The following is a 20,869-nucleotide window of genomic DNA, read 5'->3' as shown; positions in this document are numbered from 1 at the left end:
TTGTCATATAAATTCTAAATTTACTACAATTAAACTAAAAAATAAGGGAAAGAAATTGCATATTAACCAAATTTCCGCAGCTAATTGACTAAAAAGAGAACTAAAAAAAAATTGGGAAATGAAATGGTCTTCTAACTACAGGCAGGTGCCTCGAAGTCTCTGATGGTTACAAAAACAATTGAATCAGCAGCAACAGAGATAGGGGAAGCAGGGTCAACAAGCCTTGGATTCATTGCAGGGATATCTGAAGAATCAGTGAGCTTCAATGGACTACCATTTAGCAGCATCTCATCACTTTGGATGTTTCCATCTTTTGGTGTCAAATGGTACTCTTCTCTCTCGTTTCCACCATTCTCTGCACTGAGCTCAACATATAAGTTTCCATCATTTATAACAGACACATCAAACGATGTTTTATTTGACATGTTGATCAGCAGCAATGAAATCCCGGGCTGAAAAAGGACCAAAATTTCCGCAGTAAGAACTTGCCTTGGTATAAATGATCAGAAACATCAGTTTAATATAATTACCTTGTCCCTTGCACAATGAGAATATACACGCAAATAAGGAGAGCCACTATGTTTAACTCTGAGTACATTTCTTCCCATCAGCCGATGCCACAAAAGTGCCCTGATAGAATACTACATTAAAATATAACTTTGTTTTTTATACAAAAAACTATTGTTTAGTAACTTAGAACTTACCCATAATAATCTGGATTTGGGATGAAAGTTGTAGTGTTAAGGAGAGCATAATTTCCACCAATCAAAGCCTGTCTGCAGAAAACCTTATGGTTGAAGGTTGATGTCATGCCAAGCTGGTCCAGATACCTGTTTTTTTAGTTCAGTGAGTAAAAATCTGTGATTCTCATTATGCAGCAAAAGGGATTTTAATGGTTACCAGAATCCATTAACAAAAGTATGAGAAACAGTTTTGCCACCACTGTTGTAAGCTCCACCAGCTTCTCCAACCCAAGCTCCTGACCATGGTCCAAACTCTTTGACAGTCGTTTCTACGTCCCTGTAAGTCTCAGCAATCTGGCTCAGGTAGAATGGATCCTGAATCCTGGTAATCAGGGCCGGATCATTCCCTGCATTTGCATCAACATCCATACGTTCAATATTTCATCTTAAAAGCCAAAACAAGCATTTTCATGAACATTAATTGATTATATAATCACCTGCTCCAAGATTGTAGATATGGTGGGTTAATCCATCAACCACATCTTGCCCAGATTGCTCAAGGAAAATTTGAAACCATTTCCTGTCATAGAAACCAGCTGGCCCCAATACCTTAGGCTGAGTTGTGGCATTTGAGTACAATTCTTTCACTAGATTTTTCAGTACTACCATGTCTTTAGCATACTGCTCAGCAGCTACTCTTGCACCCACCCCGGATCCGCATAGCTCATTTCCTGAAAATCCCAAGATCATATAGCTTCATATTTTCATGAATAACACATGAATTATCTATAAGACTCAATATTATTTACCAAGTTCATAAGAGTCAATATTATATCCTTTTGATATGGTATATTCCATAAGAGCGCGGGCATTTTCAGAGTGCCAATCACCCTCCCAAAGATTATTGTCAGCTTTACATTTGTGCCTTCTAATGAGAGCATTCAATCCAAATGTCACTACAGCTCTGCAAAAGAAACAAATTGATTAAATTATGTATCTATTTTCCTTTTTATTCATGTATTAAGAAGATGAATGTATATATGTAAAATACCCAGTTTGTTGAAATAACTGATTGAGCTCATCCCATTTATCCATCGTGAGGCAGCCATGGCTGAATCCAAATAAACCATCATTTCGTCGCTTAAAATGAGGACACTTTTTAACAGAATTCCCAACTTTGTACACAACCTGGTCTTGCAATGACCCTCCAACTCTGATTCTCAGAGAATTAAATGCTGAACATGAAAATTCTCCGAACTTATCAATAACCAAGATTCAAACAAAATATTTACAGAAATATACGATATGGTGTAAACTTACTTACCCTTTATAGCGTTTGAAAGAATTTTGTTCTTCAAATCCTGAAAATCCCAGAGTAGTTTTAGTAATACATAATGAAGATGCAATAAAATTGAGATAAAAGATGAAGTGAGATTACCAGATTGAGAATGCCGGCCTTTCCCCATGGACACTGATTATAATCGCACTTGTTAACAGGCCACCAGTCGAGAGTTGCACACACAAAATTATCATCGGTTGTGCCAATGGTCGTCACTCCTTGGACTGTAACAGTCACATCTTCTGCTGAACACAGTGAGAGCAACATTAAAAGAAGAAATGAAACTGCTTTGATCTTCATTCTCAACATCACCAAACAAACAATCAAATGGATTCTACAGAGAATGTAAAATGTATTCACTATAAAAATCCTCTATATATATATATATATAGACAGAGATTATAGAAGACGAATTCTGTTATGAGAAAAAGAAAAGATAACAATAATTCTTATTTGATGTTATCTCTTTTACAGATGTAATTAACAAGATTATCTTCAAATTCTGAACAAATTCTCCTTGGTCACAATGAAAGAGTTGATATTGTAAACGGACACAAACTCTTAGGATATTTTATTTTGATTATAAGAGTTGAATCTCATTCAACTGAATCTACATTTGTCTCAAAAAATTGGAGACATAAATTGTCAGTGTTTTAATTTCAATTAATTGAGATAATATCTATAACATACCATCTAATTTAATTTTCATCAAGAGGTAAATGGTATTGTTTATGAGGATAAGTACAATTTTTACCTCAGTAAAGAATAGGCAGTAACTGTAATTAATTTACAGGAGTTATTGGAGCCCTTTTTTTTTTTTTTTGAAAATCTTTACGCTGTGCTGTGACATTTGTTAATTTATCGCAGAGAAAACTGTTCAGAAGTAAGTTTTATTCCCTTGAATTACAATAAAACTATATATATATATATATATATATATATATATATATATATATATATATATTATATATATATATATATATAATCATTTAGTTAAATAATTTTATATTAAAAATAAAATCATATTTAATCTTACGATAATAAATCATATGGATATTAAAAAATATTTACACAATACACATGATTAATTATCCTGTTGAATAGTCAAATGATCATGTGATTGAGAACTCAACTTTATGTTCACACGGTTAGTAAAAAATGTATTAACCCTAAAATCCATCTAGGTCAGCTTAAAAATTAAAGAAACCTAACTTTTTTTTAAACGTTCAGTAAATACATGAAATCTGATTTAATTAATAAACTTTTGTTAAGTATTGAGTTTTGATCCTTCTGTGTAGGTTCTGCTTGGCATACCCAATACGTTACAAGACCGTGAGAAAGGTTTATTACCGAGAAAAAAAAATATATATATCTAGGACCCCATAAAAAATAATTGAATTTAAATCTTTATTATATTTATAAAATTTAAATTTAATTAATATAATAATTATAAATTTGATCACTAAATATAATAATTATAAATTCAATCATTAAATTTTAAATCTACCGTTTCAACAACAGAGGCAAGTCCCATATAAAAATAAAAAATTCCTTATTTTTGGTTTTACTTTGGATGAGAGTCGAACTCAACGGTCAAGACAGGACCTCCCGCTTACTTTGGTTAAGTTGATTTTTTGCAACCAAATAACACAGCATAAATAAGTCAGTTTTTGTTAACTAGCAAACAACAAAAGTTCCAAATAGACAAATTTATTTTCTCTTGGTTGGTTATGTGTTGGATTAATATACTATTAATATCTTCAATTCCGGGAAATATCACAGTAATAGCTATTTTTTACAAGTTGATCAGAGATGGACAAACATCAAATGCTCTAGTTCAAATGACCAAATGTATCCTGCTACAGCATACAACCAGAATTCACTATTAATAATGAATACCGAGTGAGGTATTGACTAAACTAGAAAGTCCAAATCAGAAACCTCGAGGACTTTATGGAAACCTATCGGGTTTACTCCAGGCCTGAAGGAATTCCCTTCAATGTACCTGCAAATTCATATCTTGAATTTTAACACCCTAAATTATGACATAGGAATAAAGTGGTAAATTTTGAGTTTGATGGAAAAGACAACTCACATTTCTTTCAAAAACCGGTGTTTATAGAAGGCATTGGGGATTCTCCCCGAAAACTGGTTGTGATCCAAGTACCTGAAATCGTCAAAAAAACAATTGCTTATGAATTAAAAAAGCCTTATATGCCAGCATAAGCAACTATATATATCTCCAATGAGGGTATTGATTGATATCCCAAAATCACACTATGCAAGCTGTAACTGTAAGTAGCACTATGGGCTATATACAGGCCGTAGGGGGGACTGACCCACTCCAAAATTGCAGATTTCTTTTTGTGTTCTCTTCTATTCTTTAAATGATATCTGATTTAAAGACACATGAATTAGTTCACATTACCGCATAAGTATTGCAACATGCTCGTAACCACATAAACAAATGTTATGAGCTTAATCAGCTTATTCCATCAAAGTTCTTAACTGAATTGGATTTATCTTTGATGGTCTTTAAAATAGAGTCAGCAGACTCAATTTAATAAAAAATTTCAATGATATGAGACATCTTGTAAGTTCTTCAACATATTATTACCTAATTCAAACTTTTGGTTGGCTTCAATGGAGTTCTATAGAGAGTCTTTGAATTATTAGCAAATCTTGAACCAAAATAACATGTTTCTAAGATGCAACATTTCAAACATAAACAATATAAACCAGTCAGTTCAGGAAATTAATTAATTGGGAAACTTTTTCCAGTTTTACAGAGAATAATAGTATTACACATCTGAAGAAATATCCTAAATTCTCATCCCAAATGATATGTCATCATAAACAGTGTTGTTACCATATCATTTATCACATCATTCCATTATTGACACATAAGTGCCACATTGGACAGCTCATTATTTGGAATATGAATTTTGGGATTTTACTAGGGAATTTGAACAAGTACACACCATTTTTGAGAATATCTGCAAGATCAAAATATTTAAAGAAAATAGTAGAAAACAAACTCCTTATCACCTGGGTCCTCAGTTCAACTCTATTTTTTCTTTCAATTGATCAAAGTCCTACGACTTCTTGTTCTCTTTTTTCATTTGTTCTTGCTCATTTTAATTCCATCATTTACAAACTATCACTATTAGTTAAAAACATCCAAAATAGCTTTAGTTCATAGCTGCCAAATTTTCTTTCCCTGCTTCATCTCTTTTACTTTTGTCCACCAAAGAGCACAAACCAGGATCTTGGAATGAACCTAACTAGCTCCTAGCTCAATCAATCTCATAAGTTAAAAAGATTTGATCCATTAAATAAAGAAATGAATCCCAACCTCTTTTAGGTGCCTAGTGCCAATAAAAAGTGAATGTTACCCTTGCTAAACTATTATTCAGCAAAGGAAATTAATAATCAGTCCTCAAACAATTGTAAAATCAGCAGAGAAATTGAATAAAGAACTTACAAGTAAGTCAGTCTAGGGATATAAGCAAGTTCAGATGGTATAACTCCAGACATTTTGTTGTTTGACAGGTACCTGTAAACAACAGAGCAATTGGTTCATGATAGTTAATAGATATAGGAAAAAGAATATAGAAAATACATGCTCATTGGGAAGGACAAAAGACATAATACTCACAGGATTTCCAATTTGGTCAAGTTAGCAAGTTGTGCTGGAATTCCTCCAGTGAGATAATTATTATTTATATAACTGCACTTTGAATTAAAGAAATTAGCATATGATTCATAAACAGAGTAGTGCAATGAGAGAGTGAAGTAATTATATATTTGTCAACTAGTAGAAACTTACAGGTTGCAAAGAGCTGGAAAGCTGCCCTCAATCCGAATAAGTTCCCTAATGGTACCCACCAAATGATTGTTACCAACATCCCTATGAAAACCCAGTACTCTTGTGAGACACATCACAAAAATAAATGCGCTGGTTACCTTGCAACAAGTATGCTGAAATGACAATAAAACTTACAAGTGCCGAAGATTTTTTAAAGTACCCAATTCTGGTGGAATTCTCCCAGTAAGGCGATTTTCATGTAGATATAGATAGCGAAGCTCTGGAAGATTAGCAAGCTCCTTGGGAATTTCCCCCTTGAAATTATTGAAACTCAAATATCTGCTCATGTTTAAGTTAATAACTTCTCAGTTATTAATAAGGTAAATGATTAGAAAGGGTTCTCCAAAAAGATGTCCGATTGTTAAAGCGTGTTACAAGAAATAAATAATACTCACAGATGAGTTAAACTCTTCAATTCACCGATTTCAGGAGGGATGACATCTTGAAATTTATTCCATCTCAAATTACTGAATGAACAACAAAACATATGTATTATAAAATAATCAAAATGCTTAGAAATTCAGGGTGTTTTTCTGCCTATTTCATTGCAGTTAGTTACAAAGAACTCTTCATATAAGAGCACTACAAAACAATCTCTTATAAACTAAAAAACCTGCAAAGCTTCCAAGTAAAAGATGTATGCATATAATCTTAATTCAAAATCGCCAAATGCAGTAATGTACTGTACAGTATTTTAAGACGTTTAAGCCGTCCGATTTGTGGAGGAATTGGTCCAGTCAACTTGTTATTATGAAGATCCCTGTCATGTTAACACACGTAAATTCATCGCTTAAATCAAATTCTTCTCTCACTATCAAAAGCATTAACAATGAGCATTGATAAGAGAAACCTACAGTCTAGTAAGATCCATTAGATTTGTGACAGCTGTAGGGAACAGTCCAACGATCGATACAGCATATACTTGCCTACAATAATTTAAAAAATATAAATATTAAAAAAATGTGCACAGATACCTTCCCAAGCTGAACGGAGAAAAGTCAAAGCTTACAGCTCGGTGACGACTCTGTAGTCGCCCTGAGTGGAGCACGTGACACCAGACCAAGGCGGAAGGTCACCGTCACCGCAAGGATCATCGCCGACCCAAGAGTAAACCACTCGCCAACCAAGAGACGCCTTGATTTCATTCAAAGCCTTCACTGAAACAAAACTACAACAGTAAATTAAACAAAAGTAACTTCACAATAATGAAGAATCACGAGAAATACATGACAGAAACGGTACCGTCACGCTTGATAGTTTTGGAGTCAGTCAAGTTCAGAAGAACAGCTAGAGTGAGAATAAGAGAGAGGGAAAACGCTAAGAGCTTCATTCTAGGATGTCGTTTTCTATCGAGTAAAGTGCGTAATTTTCTTTTTTATCAGTAAGATTTTGGATCTGAATAATTATAACTTGTGAATATTATTCCATTATTTAATTCATTCCCGCGTAGCGGAAAGCTCATTGGCTGGCTTGTAGTGTGTCGGTAGCTACTTTTATCACCTACAACTAGCGCCACGCTGTTATCACCTATAAAATTAATCTAAACTCAATTTAAAATTAATTTAATATTATAATTAAATTTAAATTTGATTTTTTTAAATTAAACTAAATTTAGATTGCTTTAAAAGGAGACATGTTAAACTAAAATTTAAATTCAAACCAAATTAAATTTAAACTAAACTATACCCGAAATTACTTCAGTTTGAATGTGACCATGGTTATAGGATCCTCTTATAGTCTGATCTCAGAGAAAGGTTATAAAAAAAAAAAAAATGATATTCATCCTACGGAAGGCTGATAATCATTGATTGTAACTGTTTCATATTTACTTTTAATTTGTAAAAATCTTACAGTCATTATTACTCCTACTCTACTGCCCGCTTGACTGACTCCGAAAGATGATCCCTAACAAAAATGTGACAGAGATGTATGCGACTATCCGTGAACATGATCATCCTAATGAGGCCAAAGGTTATCTCACATTCAAATTTTAGATGAATCTTAAAAAGTATTTTATAAAAATTTAAAATTTTAATTATTTATTTATAATTCAATTATTATTAAATTTTTTTATTAAAAATAAGAATAAAATTATTATTTTATTATTAATATTAAAAAATATAAAATTTATTATTATTTTTATATTAACTTTAAAAAATAATATTTTTTTCTTTAACATCTAAGATTTATTTTTAACAACTCTTTAATAACTATCTTTAATTACTTACGACTTTTTTTTAATTACAAAATCATTGTCGTCTCTTTTAAGACTAATCTTTTGTTTAGAATTATTCGAATCAGATAAATTTAAATAATTTATCTAGATAACCTTTTTGACTTAAGAGATTAAGCTAAAACATGAGTGGAAAATAATCTTTTGACCTCTTAATAATTCAACTTTTATCAATCGGTTCACTGTCACATTTTCTTAGTTAATTGTGCGAAGAAATTACTTTCTTTTCTGAATTAAAACTAACAAAAACTTAGATTTAAAAATTACCAGTAAATTTAAGCCAGAATTTAGTTTGTTTTTAAATTATATTTGTATCGAGTGCACAAGAAATCAGGTGATTGTGCAAGTACTTCACGAAAAGCAGTTATAATAAGTGCTTTTGAAAATAACTTGCAGCTTCTAAAAAACGTTTGGAACCCAGGCCAGGAAAAAGGCGCCTTCAAATAAGCAAAGCCTGGCAAGTTACAATACGAATAGGATTGTGTTGCTTTGGCCACCAACAAAGTTTGGAAATTGAAACACAATGAAAAGTCATAGCACATTTTGGCCATGTACGTACGTACTGCTTCTAGAACTCAAATCACAGCTCACTCATTCATTCATTCATTTACAAGATATATATAAATAATAATAATAAAATAAGAAAAATAAATTAAACAAAAAAATATTAATTCATATTGAAACCATTAATCAGCACTGTACATGAAACTCATGGAAACTTCATCATCTTCTCCATTGGCAAAACGGTAAACTATTTCCATGATTGTTTTCGTTGCTTTCTTCATTCAATTCCCACAAAATTTTCTACCCTAATTTCTTGCTAAAGAACGTAAATAAATCCAAAAACAAGCATGGAAATAACAACCTCATATACATAATGACATGCCGATCAAATAGAGAAGAAGAAAAAGAAAATCTAATTAACAGTATTAACCAGGAATTAAACTGCTCTTAATTTGTTGACGATCGATCATTACCCACTCATGATGCCAAAGACTAATTCTTTTTATCTCCAAGAGGTGCTTCAAGAAAATAGTATAAGTTAAGAGAGAGTGGAAATTTCCCTCAATTGTGAAGAGGGTTTGGTCCGGAGGGGACGAGTCTCTTGTCCACACCGAATACCGGGTCAAGTTCTGCATCAGGCGATAAGGGCGGTGGCGGGGGCGGAGGAGGTCGTCGGGAGTGGCGGTGGATTCTTTGAAGTTGAATGCACAACAGACGAGACTTCTTGTTAGAGAAAGAATCACAAGAATAACCGGGGTGATAATTCCTCGTTGAAGACGGTTTAGGAAGGCGAGTTGCAGAAGTGGAGAAGACGAGTAGAAGGAGGAGAAGCAATATCAAGATCAAGAAACGGTGACGTTGCATGGCTGAAACTGAAGAAAGGGGATGGAAATAAGAGTAAAACTGCAGAGAGGTCTAATTTGAAATGAGTTAGAGAGAAGGAAAAGAAATGGTTTTGAAAAGTAAGAAGAGTTAATTGCAAAGCGAGGGACACATGAAGAAGGAGGATGAGGAAGGGGCCACAGAAATGAGAAAATTCAGTGAGAAAATTGACTCAAATTAAATTTCATCATCAAATAAGTCACGTAGATTCTTAGGTGTAGCAGTTAATTAGTTGCTAGCTAGTTAGGTTTATATTTTTTTAAATTTATTTGAGGTATTTAATTTTATTCAATATATTTGGTTATTTCATGTTAATTATGGAATGTGAGAACCATACATTAAATTTTATTGGCCAAAAAAGACTTTTTCTTCCCACCCAAGATTTGTTGAAACAACAAAATTTCATGGATTAAATTTAAAAAATTAATATACTTACCTCTATATTAAAATTTATTAATATAATTAAAGATAAAAATATTATAAAAACTAAAAGTTTATTATATTTTTTTTTAATTTAAAATTTTAATAATTTTTTAATTCAAAGTTTAAAAAGTGATAATTTTCTTATTAGAATTTTGAAACTATCATCAGAGATAACAAATTTTATTATTTTTGTCCTTAATCTCTCTCATTCTCTCTCAGATAATCTTTATCAAAAACAAAAATGACGAATCGTTAAATTTTTAAATAAGGAAAAGAAATGTGATAAGTTTTTAGTTTTTTTAATATTTTTAACAATGAATTTTAACAAAAATATAAACATTTGGATTTTTTTAATTTAACTGTGAAATTTTGTGATTTCAACAAACCTTGGGTAGGAATAAGTCTTTTGGCCAATTTTATTTTATTTTATTTTAATGAATGGGATGAGGAAAAATGAAAATACTCCAAAGACGAATTAATACACGTTTTAATCATGTAAAACATGAAGCGTTACATCTTAAAAATCAGTCTTAAAGTTATTCATCTAATGAATTACAGCCCGTGTGTGTAAGTATGATGTATTTATCATATTATTTTCAAAAAATTTCCATCTAGAACATGCCTCCACCGCCTGCCTTTCTAGCGTCCGTCTCACCTCGTGAAAAATCAAATTACATTAATGTCAATGAAAATCTTGGTCAAGGATTTCTTTTTTTGATTTTTTCTTGGTTCATTTTGATTTTTGAGTTTTCTTTTATTAGAAAAGAGAATTTGAGATAAGGGACGCTTAAGTCAACGATATGATATTTGATCAATTTTTATGTGTTGAATAAAAAAAAAAAAGTTATAGTTTTAAAGATTAATTTTATTTATAATCCTAATAAATAATCCTTATTGTTATAAATCATTGTATTGCCTTTTTGAATTTCTTTTCCTTCAAATTCTTCTTCATTATCTTCTAAATTCTTGTATTATAAATTAAAGGGCAAAAACACTATTTTCCATTTAAGTTTTAGGTCAATCTAAAAAATGTATCTATATTTTTTTAAAAACTTAAACATTTATATATAGACTAATTTATGTTAAAAATTTTTATTATAATTAAGAATAAAATCGTCGTTTTATTAATAATAATAAAAAATATGTTATTTTTCTCATTTTCCCCCCGATGTTGAAAACTCACATTTTACACCCAATCTTAACTTTAAAAAGCAACTTTCCTCTCCCCCAAATTGCTAGGGTTTTCTCCCCTCTTCGGTCTCCGCCAATAGTGGTCGTCACCATCTCCACTTTTAGCTCGAAAGCGCCCTTTCCTTGACGGAGGACATTGATAGAGACAAGATGAATCGTCTCATCTCTTCATCAAGGAAGAGACAAAGATGATTTGTTTTTGGCTTTTTGTCGACAAAGACAAAAGACAACGAATCTTCTATCTTTGTTGACAAAGAGATGGAGATGAACAACTTCATCTTGTCTCGTCTTGGTTGATAGAAACAAAGTTTTTCGTCTCCGTTGACATCCTATACTGAGAAGGAAGATGATCAGGCTAAGACGAAGACCGAAGACCGAAGAAAGCCCTAAGGATTTGGAGGAAAAAAGTTATTTTTCAAAGTTTGGGATGAGGGTTGAAATGCAAGTTTTCAAAATCTGAGAGGAAAAAATACATGACATTTTTTTTTTTTAATATTATTAATAAAATAAAGATTTTACTCTTAACCCTAACAGAAAATTCTAATGATAATTGGTTTATGAGTGGATGTTTAAGTTTTTGAAGAAGTATGAGTGCGTTTTTGAGATTAAGCTAAAACTTGAGTGGGAAATAGACCTTTGACCTAAATTAAATTATAACAAAATCAATAAATTATATGGTTATTGTCTCCATGTTTTATCTTTTCTATAATAAAATATGTATTTTGAAATTTGAATGATAAAAATCACACCTCTACTAAGGTTTCAAAACATAACAAAAACACCCCTTTTGTGTATTCTATGATTAGATTAATAATTTTCTTATATATAAGATTGAGAGTTGCTTTAGAGTATAGATGTGTAACCTCCCCTATCAAATTTGTGGTATTTGTATGTGATTTTTAGAGTGGGGGTTTTGGCTTAAAAAGAGATTTTTCTCAACAAATTGAAAAGATAAAAAAAAAAAAAAAAAGAGAAAATGAAAAGGAAAAATGGGGAGAAAACAAAATATTTTCTTTTATTTTGGAAAATGATGGAAAAAGTAAAATGGGTATTTGCATTTTTTAATCTAATATAAATAAATTAATTAGATAAAACTTCAATTTTCACCGACAATAGATAAGGCTTCCAATACTTTTTGAAAATTGTGGCTATAAAACAGTATCTTAATGTTATGTGAAAAAAAGCTTTTAAATGTAATAAATCATGATATTTCAATATCTCTCACACATGCAAGTATTTTTAAAAAATAAAAAAGTAAAATCAACCATGACGATACACATTATATCCCTTATTGGTCAGTATTATTCTACCAGGACTTGTATTAATAATAAGTACGTAAAATTCAAAGTATGATGTGATTTAACACAAAATAATAAAAATTAATAAAATTAATCTAATGTATATGATCGTTTGTAAGCAAATAAGAAAATAATGATAATATAAATGTTTTTAAAGTGGTTTAACACAATATTCGTGAATCAATATATACTATTATTTTATCGAGTATTCTAGAATAAGTGTAGCAAAATGAATATAAAATATTACAAATGAACTCTCAAAAGAGTTTTTCTGAGAGTGTTGTCTGATTAACTTCTTTTATATCTGAATAATCCTTCGTTTACACGACTAAAAGATAAAGATTAATGAAGAAAATTACATAAAAAAATTGATATAAATTTTATTATATCAAATATAGTTGTCCAAAGGGAATATATTGACATACTTTCGGACAAAGTTAAAAATGATTATGTGTATAATTATGAGTAAATGGTCTTTTATCCGCGCTTTTGGCTGGCCCGTGAAGGGATGATATGTTTGATTGTTGCGTATTATATAAATAGTTGGACGCTAATTGCCTCTTTGATATCATTTTTATAAGCTTGTATTGCAATATTGATATTTCGAGGGTAAAATAATAATTCTAATATTTTTATCCAGTCTTAACTTTTAGTGATAGGAGTAAGGGTAGATATGAACTGAGTTAAATCTGAATTTTTTTAATTTAAGTTTAATTCAAATTCGTTGACTATGATTTAAGTTTAATTTAAATTTATAATTGGGATATATAGGTTAAATTTGTGACTCATTAATAAAATCATATTATTTAATATAATTTGAATTAAGTCACAAACTAAATTTAAATCGAATTAAAGTCAAACCGAATTAAACTATTTATAGCTTGAGTTTGACTTAATTTTAAAATAAATAAAATTTTTTAATTTAAATTCTATTCATATTTAAAATAAATGAATTTAAATCAAACTAAACTAACTTTTAAATTTAAATCAATTTGATTTGAATTCAACCTAGATGAAGGAGAATCCGTTGATAGATTGTTATTTCATTAAAGATAAAATCTATTCATTAATTTTATAAAAAATAATTAATTATATTAATAAATTTAAAACAGTGAGTAAATCTACTTTTTAACTTAAAATAGTAAAAATTCGTCCTTTCATCACTCGTTAAAAAAGAAAGTACCGAATCGCATAGGGAAACTGGAAAGACACTGTCTAACCAGAATCGTAGGACAGATGGCACCTCTATGTTTCCGTGTGTTTAAATCAAAGGAAACAAAACAGAGAAAGAGAAGTTCTAACTTTTAACAAATTACACGCCAAACTTGAGACCTAGGTGTCACTTCATGGTTGGTTGATCCTTTCTTTACAAACCTTTGTAAATAGATGTGCTTATTTCCGAATATTCCTTCTAAATGTTGTGAAATTACATTCTTGTCCCTGTTTACGATTTTCTATCATCGGCTCGGCTCCTTCTTGACCAACCAGCATTGCCAATTTTCTCCGCTATTCACCATGTTCGCTCTCTTCTTCTTCCTTCTCTTTTTCACCCAAACCCTAGCCTCCGCCGCTCCCACTCTCACAATTTCCCCCAAAATCCTGAACAATTCAGGCGACACCGTTTTGATCAAATGGTTCAACGTTCCTTCACCTTCCAGACTCGACTGGCTCGGCATCTACTCACCCCCCGACTCACATGACCAAAATTTTATCGGCTACAAGTTCCTCTCAGCCTCACCCTCATGGGCTGAAGGATGGGGATCCATCTCTTTACCCATGACCAATCTCCGCTCCAATTACTCCTTCCGGATCTTCCGCTGGACTGAGTCCGAAGTCAATCCCAAAAAGCACGATCACGACCACAATCCCATACCTGGCACGGCCCATTTATTGGCTCAATCGGAGCAGCTGGGGTTTGCGTCGGACCGTGGGCCGGAGCAGGTGCATTTGGCGTATACGGATGAGGAGAGTGAGATGAGGGTGATGTTTGTGGCGGGGGATGGGAAGAAGAGGTATGTGAGGTATGGGGAAAGAGAGACGGAATTGAGTGACGTGGCTTTGGCACGTGTGGAGAGGTATGAGATGGATCATTTGTGCCATGCCCCTGCTAACAGGAGTGAGGGATGGAGAGATCCTGGGTGGATTTTTGATGGAGTCATGAAGGGCCTCAAGAAAGGTGTAAGATATTATTATCAGGTAATTGATCTTCGCTTTAATTTCTTGATTAGCTAATAATTTCGTTGTCATTTTGATTGCTATAATGTAATCAAATTCTTATCTTTCAGTTGGTTAAGAGGGCTTATTGAGGAAAAATCTATAGCTTAGTTTGGTGAATGATGTCGTTTCCCTATTAATCTTAAATGCTAATGAATAAGCTTGATTAGTTGAAATATTCCTCCACCTTTTATGTCACAGTTAATTGGATTATGATTCATAAATCTGCTCTAGTTGGGCCTACTAGTTTGTGTTGGCATATCAATTGCTATTTATATATTGTTAGCTGGTGTAAGGTTATATGCATGTAAGGAGAAAAATAAATATGCTAAAAACTGGTGTGAGGGTATATACATGTGAGGAGAAAACTAAATATGCCTTTTTAGCATTTTTGGTGTGCCCTGTTTGTTGTAGCCAAAATGGCGGTGGGTAGCTATGTTTACCTCTTGAGCTCATCAATTCGGTTGAATGTCTATGCTGTTTATGACAGGTTGGAAGTGACTCTAAAGGGTGGAGTGAGACTCACAGCTTTGTGTCTCGGAATGAAGATTCAGATGAAACCATAGCATTTTTATTTGGAGATATGGGAACTGCTACACCTTACACAACATTTGTCCGTACACAAGAAGAAAGCATATCAACGATGAAGTGGATTCTCCGTGACATTAAAGCTCTTGGTGACAAGCCTGCTTTTGTTTCACATATTGGAGATATCAGTTATGCGAGAGGTTACTCTTGGTTGTGGGACCAATTTTTCACACAAATTGAACCTGTTGCATCAAGAGTAGCATACCATGTTTGTATCGGTAATCATGAATATGATTGGCCTTCACAGCCTTGGAAACCTGATTGGTCACTGTATATTTATGGAACTGATGGTGGTGGTGAATGTGGGGTACCCTACAGCCTTAAGTTTCACATGCCTGGGAACTCTTCAGAACCAAGCGGGAGCCATGCTCCGGCAACTCGAAACCTTTACTACTCAATGAATGTTGGGGTGGTACATTTTGTCTACATTTCAACTGAGACCAATTTTCTTAAGGGGAGCAATCAGTATAATTTTATAAAGCATGACTTAGAATCAGTTGATAGGAAAAAGACCCCGTTTGTGGTTGTCCAAGGGCACAGGCCAATGTACACTACAAGCAATGAAATTAGAGACAAGCCAATAAGGGAGAAAATGCTTGAGCACTTGGAACCTTTGTTTGTGAGATACAATGTGAGTATTGCATTGTGGGGTCATGTCCACAGATATGAGAGGTTTTGTCCTCTGAATAACTTCACCTGTGGGAGCATGGGCCTGAATGGAGAGAAAGGGCAGGCATTTCCTGTTCATATTGTGATTGGAATGGCAGGACAAGACTGGCAACCTATATGGGAACCTAGAGCTGACCATCCAAATGATCCGATCTTCCCACAGCCTTATCGGTCTCTGTATCGAGGGGGTGAATTTGGATATACTAGGTTGGTTGCTACAAAAGATAAGCTTACCTTTTCCTATGTAGGAAACCATGATGGGGAGGTGCATGATATGTTTGAGATCCTGGCATCTGGGCAGGTTCTCAATGGAGATGGTGATAGTAGCGATGGTGGCATTGGCAGTACAGAAGCCACGAGTCATATGGTTGAGTCTACCTTTTCTTGGTACGTCAAGGTAGCAAGTCTCTTGGTACTTGGGGCTTTTGTGGGCTATGTTCTTGGTTTTGTTTCACACAGTAGGAAAGTAGCTGCTTCTGGGGGAACTGGACTCCTGTGAAGAGTGATGACACATGAAGTATATTACATTGAAGCAATAGTTTTCATGCAATGTTTACATAAGGGTTTGAAGTTTTCAGGCAATGGTTTCCCATAGTTTGGACTGCCTGAGAAGATGGAAACAAAAAATGGTATGGCCATAATGCTTGTGAATAACATTTTGTAGATATGCAATTTCCTACTTCTTGTGAAATAATAGTAATGAATGACTCTACAAGTATTTGTAAGTATTACTTTGCCTGTATGTCAAATTAAGATGCTACTATATAATCTAAGAAGTCCTTTGTACTAGTGTATGCATGATCTTGTTTTACCTTCATATCTTGTTTTGGTGGCTAACTAGTTCCAATCTTCTATGATTTCCATTGATTTTGAGAGGACTCTAATGATACTAAATGTAATTATTGATATGTATAGGCAAACCCTTGAAGTATTGATTTTATAACATCTAAGATCTTTTTGCGTTAGCCAATGTGCAAATGAGTCGAATTCAATATTGTTTGAGTTAAACTCAACTCAATGGAGTAGACATAAGGTTCGAGCTTGAACTCAATGAGCTCGGGTGTTGTCGGCTTGAGTTTGAGTGAAAGTGAGGACTTGAACTCAATTTAGGAAATTTGTTAAATCGTATAATTTATATATTTATCAATTATCTCATATATCTAAAATTAGAAAATAAGATTATTTAGATTTAAACACAAAATTTTAAACTTTTAAAGGTTTATTAATATTACACTCAAGTTCATTGCATTGAACAACAAGCTTGAGTTTGACTCAACAACGAGTCATAACTTAGCAGATCAACTTGACCTTTCACTAATGATGGTTATGTCCCTCACCTTTCTTCCTTGATATTCGATATGTTTTTTAACAACTTAAACATTTACCTACCTCATCAAGGAATTAGTAGGTGACTTATCGCCAATATTCACTAGCCAATTGTATGGCATAAGAGATGAAATTATCTCATGGAATTCGGTGTCGGATACTCCATTGTTGCCGTTTATCTACTTGGCCGGTGGTGGATTCACAACTTTTCCGCTGGAGCAAAACGATAAGAGGTTTTTATCGAGGTATAAGAAATGTGAACATATGGACTTTTCAAACTCAGGCTATAAGAAATGATGATTTCATCAAGGTTCGGGTGGGAACAAAGTAATTCAGCATATAAAATAATATTTTTTTTCTTTTTTATTATTTTTGCTCAAGTAAACTGGAGACTGTACAAACTCAAATCGGACATCTGAAGAAAAAGGTAAAGCAATGTTTGCTCCTGGAAGGCACTGTCAATTGTATTAACGCTAAGTTTGAAGTGTAAAAGAATACAAAAATTATATCCCAATGACATCTTCCAAAAAAATAAAAGTAAATTGTAAAAAAGAAAATAAATAAATATCTCATCAGAATGAAGGTAAAAAAGATTGTGATTGTGGCTAAGAAAAATTCTGAGAAGCTTCATAATCATTCATTTTCCCAGCAATTTGCGTGTGCGCTGGTTGGCACCTTTAACTCGAGAATTAAGCTCATCCACGTCGTCAGAGAGATGATCAAGAGCTTTGTTTTGCCTGGATTTACCAAATTATTAGAACACTGTGTTTTTGTAAGACTGAAGCAAATAAACTGACTTATTCCAAGAATAAGGCTTCTAGTAAGAAAAACCAGCATGAAATCTCAACATGGTTCCAAAAGAAGTACTCCATGAAATTCATAAAATTGAGTATCCATATAGGTTAATCAGAAATTGCACATGCGAGAATCAGTAAAACTAACCTGTCAAGTTCGGTTCCCATATCAACTGCCATGCCCTTCAAATCACCAAGGATGTCACTTAAATCTGAAATGGCATCATCTTGCTTCTGCTTCTCCAGCTGTTTTTGCAAAACAACAGTCATAAATACAGTAATAATACCGCTGAAGTTTTATGCAAATAATCAACATATGCAGATACAAACCTCTACTTTCTGCATGACAGTTTGTGGTTCAGAAGTTGTCTTACTAGCTGAGCGTCCCTTCGGTGCAGGAGGCATACCCAATTTTTCCCTCTCCTCTTTGTAGTTTTCTTTTCTTTTGGATGGTTGATCTGCCAAGCCAAGAGGTTACCAAACCGAAAATATTTGAATAAATTATAGAGGAAAGTGAAAGAAGCCGATAATGTTAGCAGACCTGGCGCGGTTAAAGGCCCTGTAATCTCTCGAGTCTTCTTTGGCTTCCAGGGCTTTGAGAATATGCCACCAAGATCGTTTAAAAGTCTTTCACCCTGAGATTGACATTATAGATTAGGAAATAAAAATTTCATCGCCAACAAAAGCCACTTGAAGGAATCAGGGAAATGATCACAAGAACACTAATATCAATTGCAAGGACAAAAAGGCATTTAGAAAAAGATAATCTCTTTCTGATTACCTATTGTACCGCCATGTGCACTAATCCAAGAAAAATTAACAATAGCAATCAAAATTTGGATATATGCCTATATTGAGCCAACTTTGGTTTGATGATTCAAACAGGGTTTTTTTTTTTTTTTTGTTGTTGTTGTATTTGTCATCATTTCACAATTCTTCTATTAAACCTTATGTATCACATGTGCTCACTTTGACTCATCCTTTAGAGTAAAGGATTTTCATAAAATAAAAGAAGCTAATGCTCCCACCTTACTCAAATCTTTCTCTGTGGCAGCAGCCATCTCATGTGTCCTATGAATTTGTTCACCCTGCTGATGCAACATTTCAAGTGTTTTCGTAGCATCCCCTCTGATGTCCTCAGCAATCCTCAAGCAGTTCATAGTAGTATTTGTTGTTTCCTCAGCCTTATATGCAGCATAATTCTCAAGTTCTTGTAAGCTTTGATTCTCAAGTCCTCCAGAGTCGCGGAAATCATTCTTGTACTTTTCTCTTGATTTATCATTGAAGTTTCCCGTAAGTGAAGGTTCAGAAGCAGTTCGCCTTGAAGCCTTTAAACTTTGATTCTTATCAGGTTCATCATCCGAAGCATAAGTAGACTGTGAAGAAGGCGGTGGGTCACCTGGCTTTGCTTTTGAAGACCACAAAAAATCAAACATTTTGAGTATAAGCTACAAGATAGTTACTAAAATGCCCAAAAACCAAAATGACAGGATCGTCAACCAATCAGCCACAGAATGACACCTGAGAAATAAGCAATAAGCATCTCAATTAGGGGAAAAAAATGGTATTTTTGCAGTCACTTTTGCCATAAATGATTAAATTCTGGCATATTATTATGACGTAAACACCAAAGTTTCCCAAAAAGCAGCAACCATGTTGAGGTACCCCGAGATTAACCATGCATAATAAACCCAATTATCGCTAAATTGACAGTAAAGAAACTATACATTAGCAATAACAACATGTAATTCAACAATATGATTAGAGGACCAAAAAATAACAAAAAAATTAAGCTACAATTATTAAGAAATGAATGATGAATCCACCAAATTGATAATGCAAGAACATGGAGCCAAGAAAAAATAATTAGAACTACAATCCACGAAAAAAGTGAAGCTAAATAGAAAATAGGGAGGGGGGAAAGACAAATGGGTACCTCTTCAAACAAAATGGTGGATTCGGAGAACTTGTGAAGACAGGTTTAAAACCCCAACCCAAATCCAAATAAAGGAAAAAAAAAATGGAAATGGGTTTGTGAAAAAACGAGACGAGAGAGGACCTGAAGATGACAAATGCTATATTTATATGGCTTGAGTCTTTGAAGAAATCAAACAGATGGGAGGCGCCGCGTAAAAGCGGACAAGAGAAAGACCAACCAATGATCTTCTGAGACTTGTTTTTTTAAGACCGTTGGGGTTTCAAATTAATTTCTTTTTTCTGTTTGTGGGTATTACGCTGTAAAATCAAGAATGACACGTGTAATTAAATCAAATTTCCACTCTGGCAGAAGTTTTTATCGGGGTCAATTGGATAAGTCGATTTTGGCCTAGTTTTTGGAGACAGATAAGAAAATAAAAAACAAAAAAAAGATAATTACTATTTTCCCCTGAGTGTTCTACCCAATGTTTTTAAAATCGAATCGATAATTAAATAAATTATCTCACTAATTTATAATTCGGTCAGTTCAACTAATTCGATCGAAAATCAATCGATTCAATTATTATCAAATTATAATAAATATATTTTACTTAAAATTATAAAATATAAAATCAATTAAGATAATTATATCTATGAAGATTAAAACATATTATTTTTAAAAAGTAACAATTATTTATTTGATTTTAATAAAATAATTAAAATAAAAAAACTCTCAATCTAATGATACAAAAAAAATATAATTCTGTAAGTTATTGTTTATAGAAGATATTCCAATAGATATAAGATATTTTTTCTTCTTTTTAATTTTATTTTTAATTTTATTTTTCTTTACAAACATTTAGAAATTCATTCAATCTAATAAAAAATAAGCAAACTATTCAAAAATAATTAAATTTTCAAAAAATATTCTAAATTTTGA

The 20,869-nt window shown here is 32.7% G+C and overlaps 5 protein-coding genes across 5 annotated transcripts; 1 reads left to right on the top strand and 4 right to left on the bottom strand.

The window, feature by feature from the left end:
• Window positions 1-35: 35 nt before the first annotated feature.
• Window positions 36-2,451, bottom strand: LOC123215087 (heparanase-like protein 1). Its single transcript, XM_044635142.1, has 9 exons — window positions 2,122-2,451; window positions 2,008-2,044; window positions 1,735-1,918; window positions 1,493-1,647; window positions 1,181-1,414; window positions 901-1,090; window positions 705-830; window positions 531-630; window positions 36-452 (listed from the first exon to the last, which is right to left on the bottom strand). Exons 1-9 carry the CDS (start codon window positions 2,329-2,331, stop codon window positions 132-134), a joined length of 1,557 nt encoding a protein of 518 aa, XP_044491077.1. The 5' UTR covers window positions 2,332-2,451; the 3' UTR covers window positions 36-131.
• Window positions 2,452-3,746: 1,295 nt separating this feature from the next.
• Window positions 3,747-7,290, bottom strand: LOC123213023 (probable leucine-rich repeat receptor-like protein kinase At1g35710). Its single transcript, XM_044632344.1, has 11 exons — window positions 7,133-7,290; window positions 6,900-7,047; window positions 6,745-6,816; window positions 6,579-6,650; window positions 6,286-6,357; window positions 6,026-6,169; window positions 5,852-5,932; window positions 5,681-5,752; window positions 5,507-5,578; window positions 4,118-4,189; window positions 3,747-4,027 (listed from the first exon to the last, which is right to left on the bottom strand). Exons 1-11 carry the CDS (start codon window positions 7,218-7,220, stop codon window positions 3,937-3,939), a joined length of 984 nt encoding a protein of 327 aa, XP_044488279.1. The 5' UTR covers window positions 7,221-7,290; the 3' UTR covers window positions 3,747-3,936.
• Window positions 7,291-8,775: 1,485 nt separating this feature from the next.
• LOC123214848 (CLAVATA3/ESR (CLE)-related protein 10-like) lies at window positions 8,776-9,654 on the bottom strand. Its single transcript, XM_044634852.1, has one exon. It carries the CDS (start codon window positions 9,489-9,491, stop codon window positions 9,189-9,191), a length of 303 nt encoding a protein of 100 aa, XP_044490787.1. The 5' UTR covers window positions 9,492-9,654; the 3' UTR covers window positions 8,776-9,188.
• A 4,135-nt stretch (window positions 9,655-13,789) lies between these two features.
• LOC123214123 (probable inactive purple acid phosphatase 2) lies at window positions 13,790-16,709 on the top strand. Its single transcript, XM_044633859.1, is given in 3 exon segments — window positions 13,790-14,617; window positions 15,126-16,371; window positions 16,374-16,709. Coding segments are annotated over 3 exon segments (2,091 nt in total). The 5' UTR covers window positions 13,790-13,807; the 3' UTR covers window positions 16,409-16,709.
• Window positions 16,710-17,646: 937 nt separating this feature from the next.
• On the bottom strand, window positions 17,647-20,150 carry LOC123213552 (putative SNAP25 homologous protein SNAP30). The gene is made up of 6 exons (XM_044633012.1): window positions 19,949-20,150; window positions 19,041-19,533; window positions 18,554-18,647; window positions 18,343-18,470; window positions 18,161-18,258; window positions 17,647-17,955 (listed from the first exon to the last, which is right to left on the bottom strand). Exons 2-6 carry the CDS (start codon window positions 19,446-19,448, stop codon window positions 17,856-17,858), a joined length of 828 nt encoding a protein of 275 aa, XP_044488947.1. The 5' UTR covers window positions 19,449-19,533; window positions 19,949-20,150; the 3' UTR covers window positions 17,647-17,855.
• Window positions 20,151-20,869: the final 719 nt, after the last annotated feature.

The sequence above is a fragment of the Mangifera indica genome, chromosome 4 (assembly GCF_011075055.1).
Source record: "Mangifera indica cultivar Alphonso chromosome 4, CATAS_Mindica_2.1, whole genome shotgun sequence".
In the NCBI taxonomy this organism is placed as follows: Eukaryota; Viridiplantae; Streptophyta; class Magnoliopsida; order Sapindales; family Anacardiaceae; genus Mangifera; species Mangifera indica.
The sequence above is the reverse complement of the archived record's forward strand: the minus strand, read 5'-3'. Positions and strand labels throughout refer to the sequence as shown.

What these genes read in the sequence shown, in the direction of transcription:
- LOC123215087 (XM_044635142.1), bottom strand. Translation starts at nt 2,331, where the DNA reads ATGTTGAGAATGAAGATCAAAGCAGTTTCATTTCTTCTTTTAATGTTG. An exon ending in AGGCCGGCATTCTCAATCTG is followed by an intron (nt 2,045 to 2,121) that starts GTAATCTCACTT and finishes TGGGATTTTCAG; the next exon opens with GATTTGAAGAACAAAATTCT. An exon ending in TATTGACTCTTATGAACTTG is followed by an intron (nt 1,415 to 1,492) that starts GTAAATAATATT and finishes TGGGATTTTCAG; the next exon opens with GAAATGAGCTATGCGGATCC.
- LOC123213023 (XM_044632344.1), bottom strand. Translation starts at nt 7,220, where the DNA reads ATGAAGCTCTTAGCGTTTTCCCTCTCTCTTATTCTCACTCTAGCTGTT. An exon ending in CAAAACTATCAAGCGTGACG is followed by an intron (nt 7,048 to 7,132) that starts GTACCGTTTCTG and finishes GTTTTGTTTCAG; the next exon opens with TGAAGGCTTTGAATGAAATC. An exon ending in TTTCCAGCTCTTTGCAACCT is followed by an intron (nt 5,753 to 5,851) that starts GTAAGTTTCTAC and finishes TTCAAAGTGCAG; the next exon opens with TTATATAAATAATAATTATC.
- LOC123214848 (XM_044634852.1), bottom strand. Translation starts at nt 9,491, where the DNA reads ATGCAACGTCACCGTTTCTTGATCTTGATATTGCTTCTCCTCCTTCTA.
- LOC123213552 (XM_044633012.1), bottom strand. Translation starts at nt 19,448, where the DNA reads ATGTTTGATTTTTTGTGGTCTTCAAAAGCAAAGCCAGGTGACCCACCG. An exon ending in AGGGCCTTTAACCGCGCCAG is followed by an intron (nt 18,471 to 18,553) that starts GTCTGCTAACAT and finishes TTGGCTTGGCAG; the next exon opens with ATCAACCATCCAAAAGAAAA. An exon ending in ATGGGAACCGAACTTGACAG is followed by an intron (nt 17,956 to 18,160) that starts GTTAGTTTTACT and finishes TGGTAAATCCAG; the next exon opens with GCAAAACAAAGCTCTTGATC.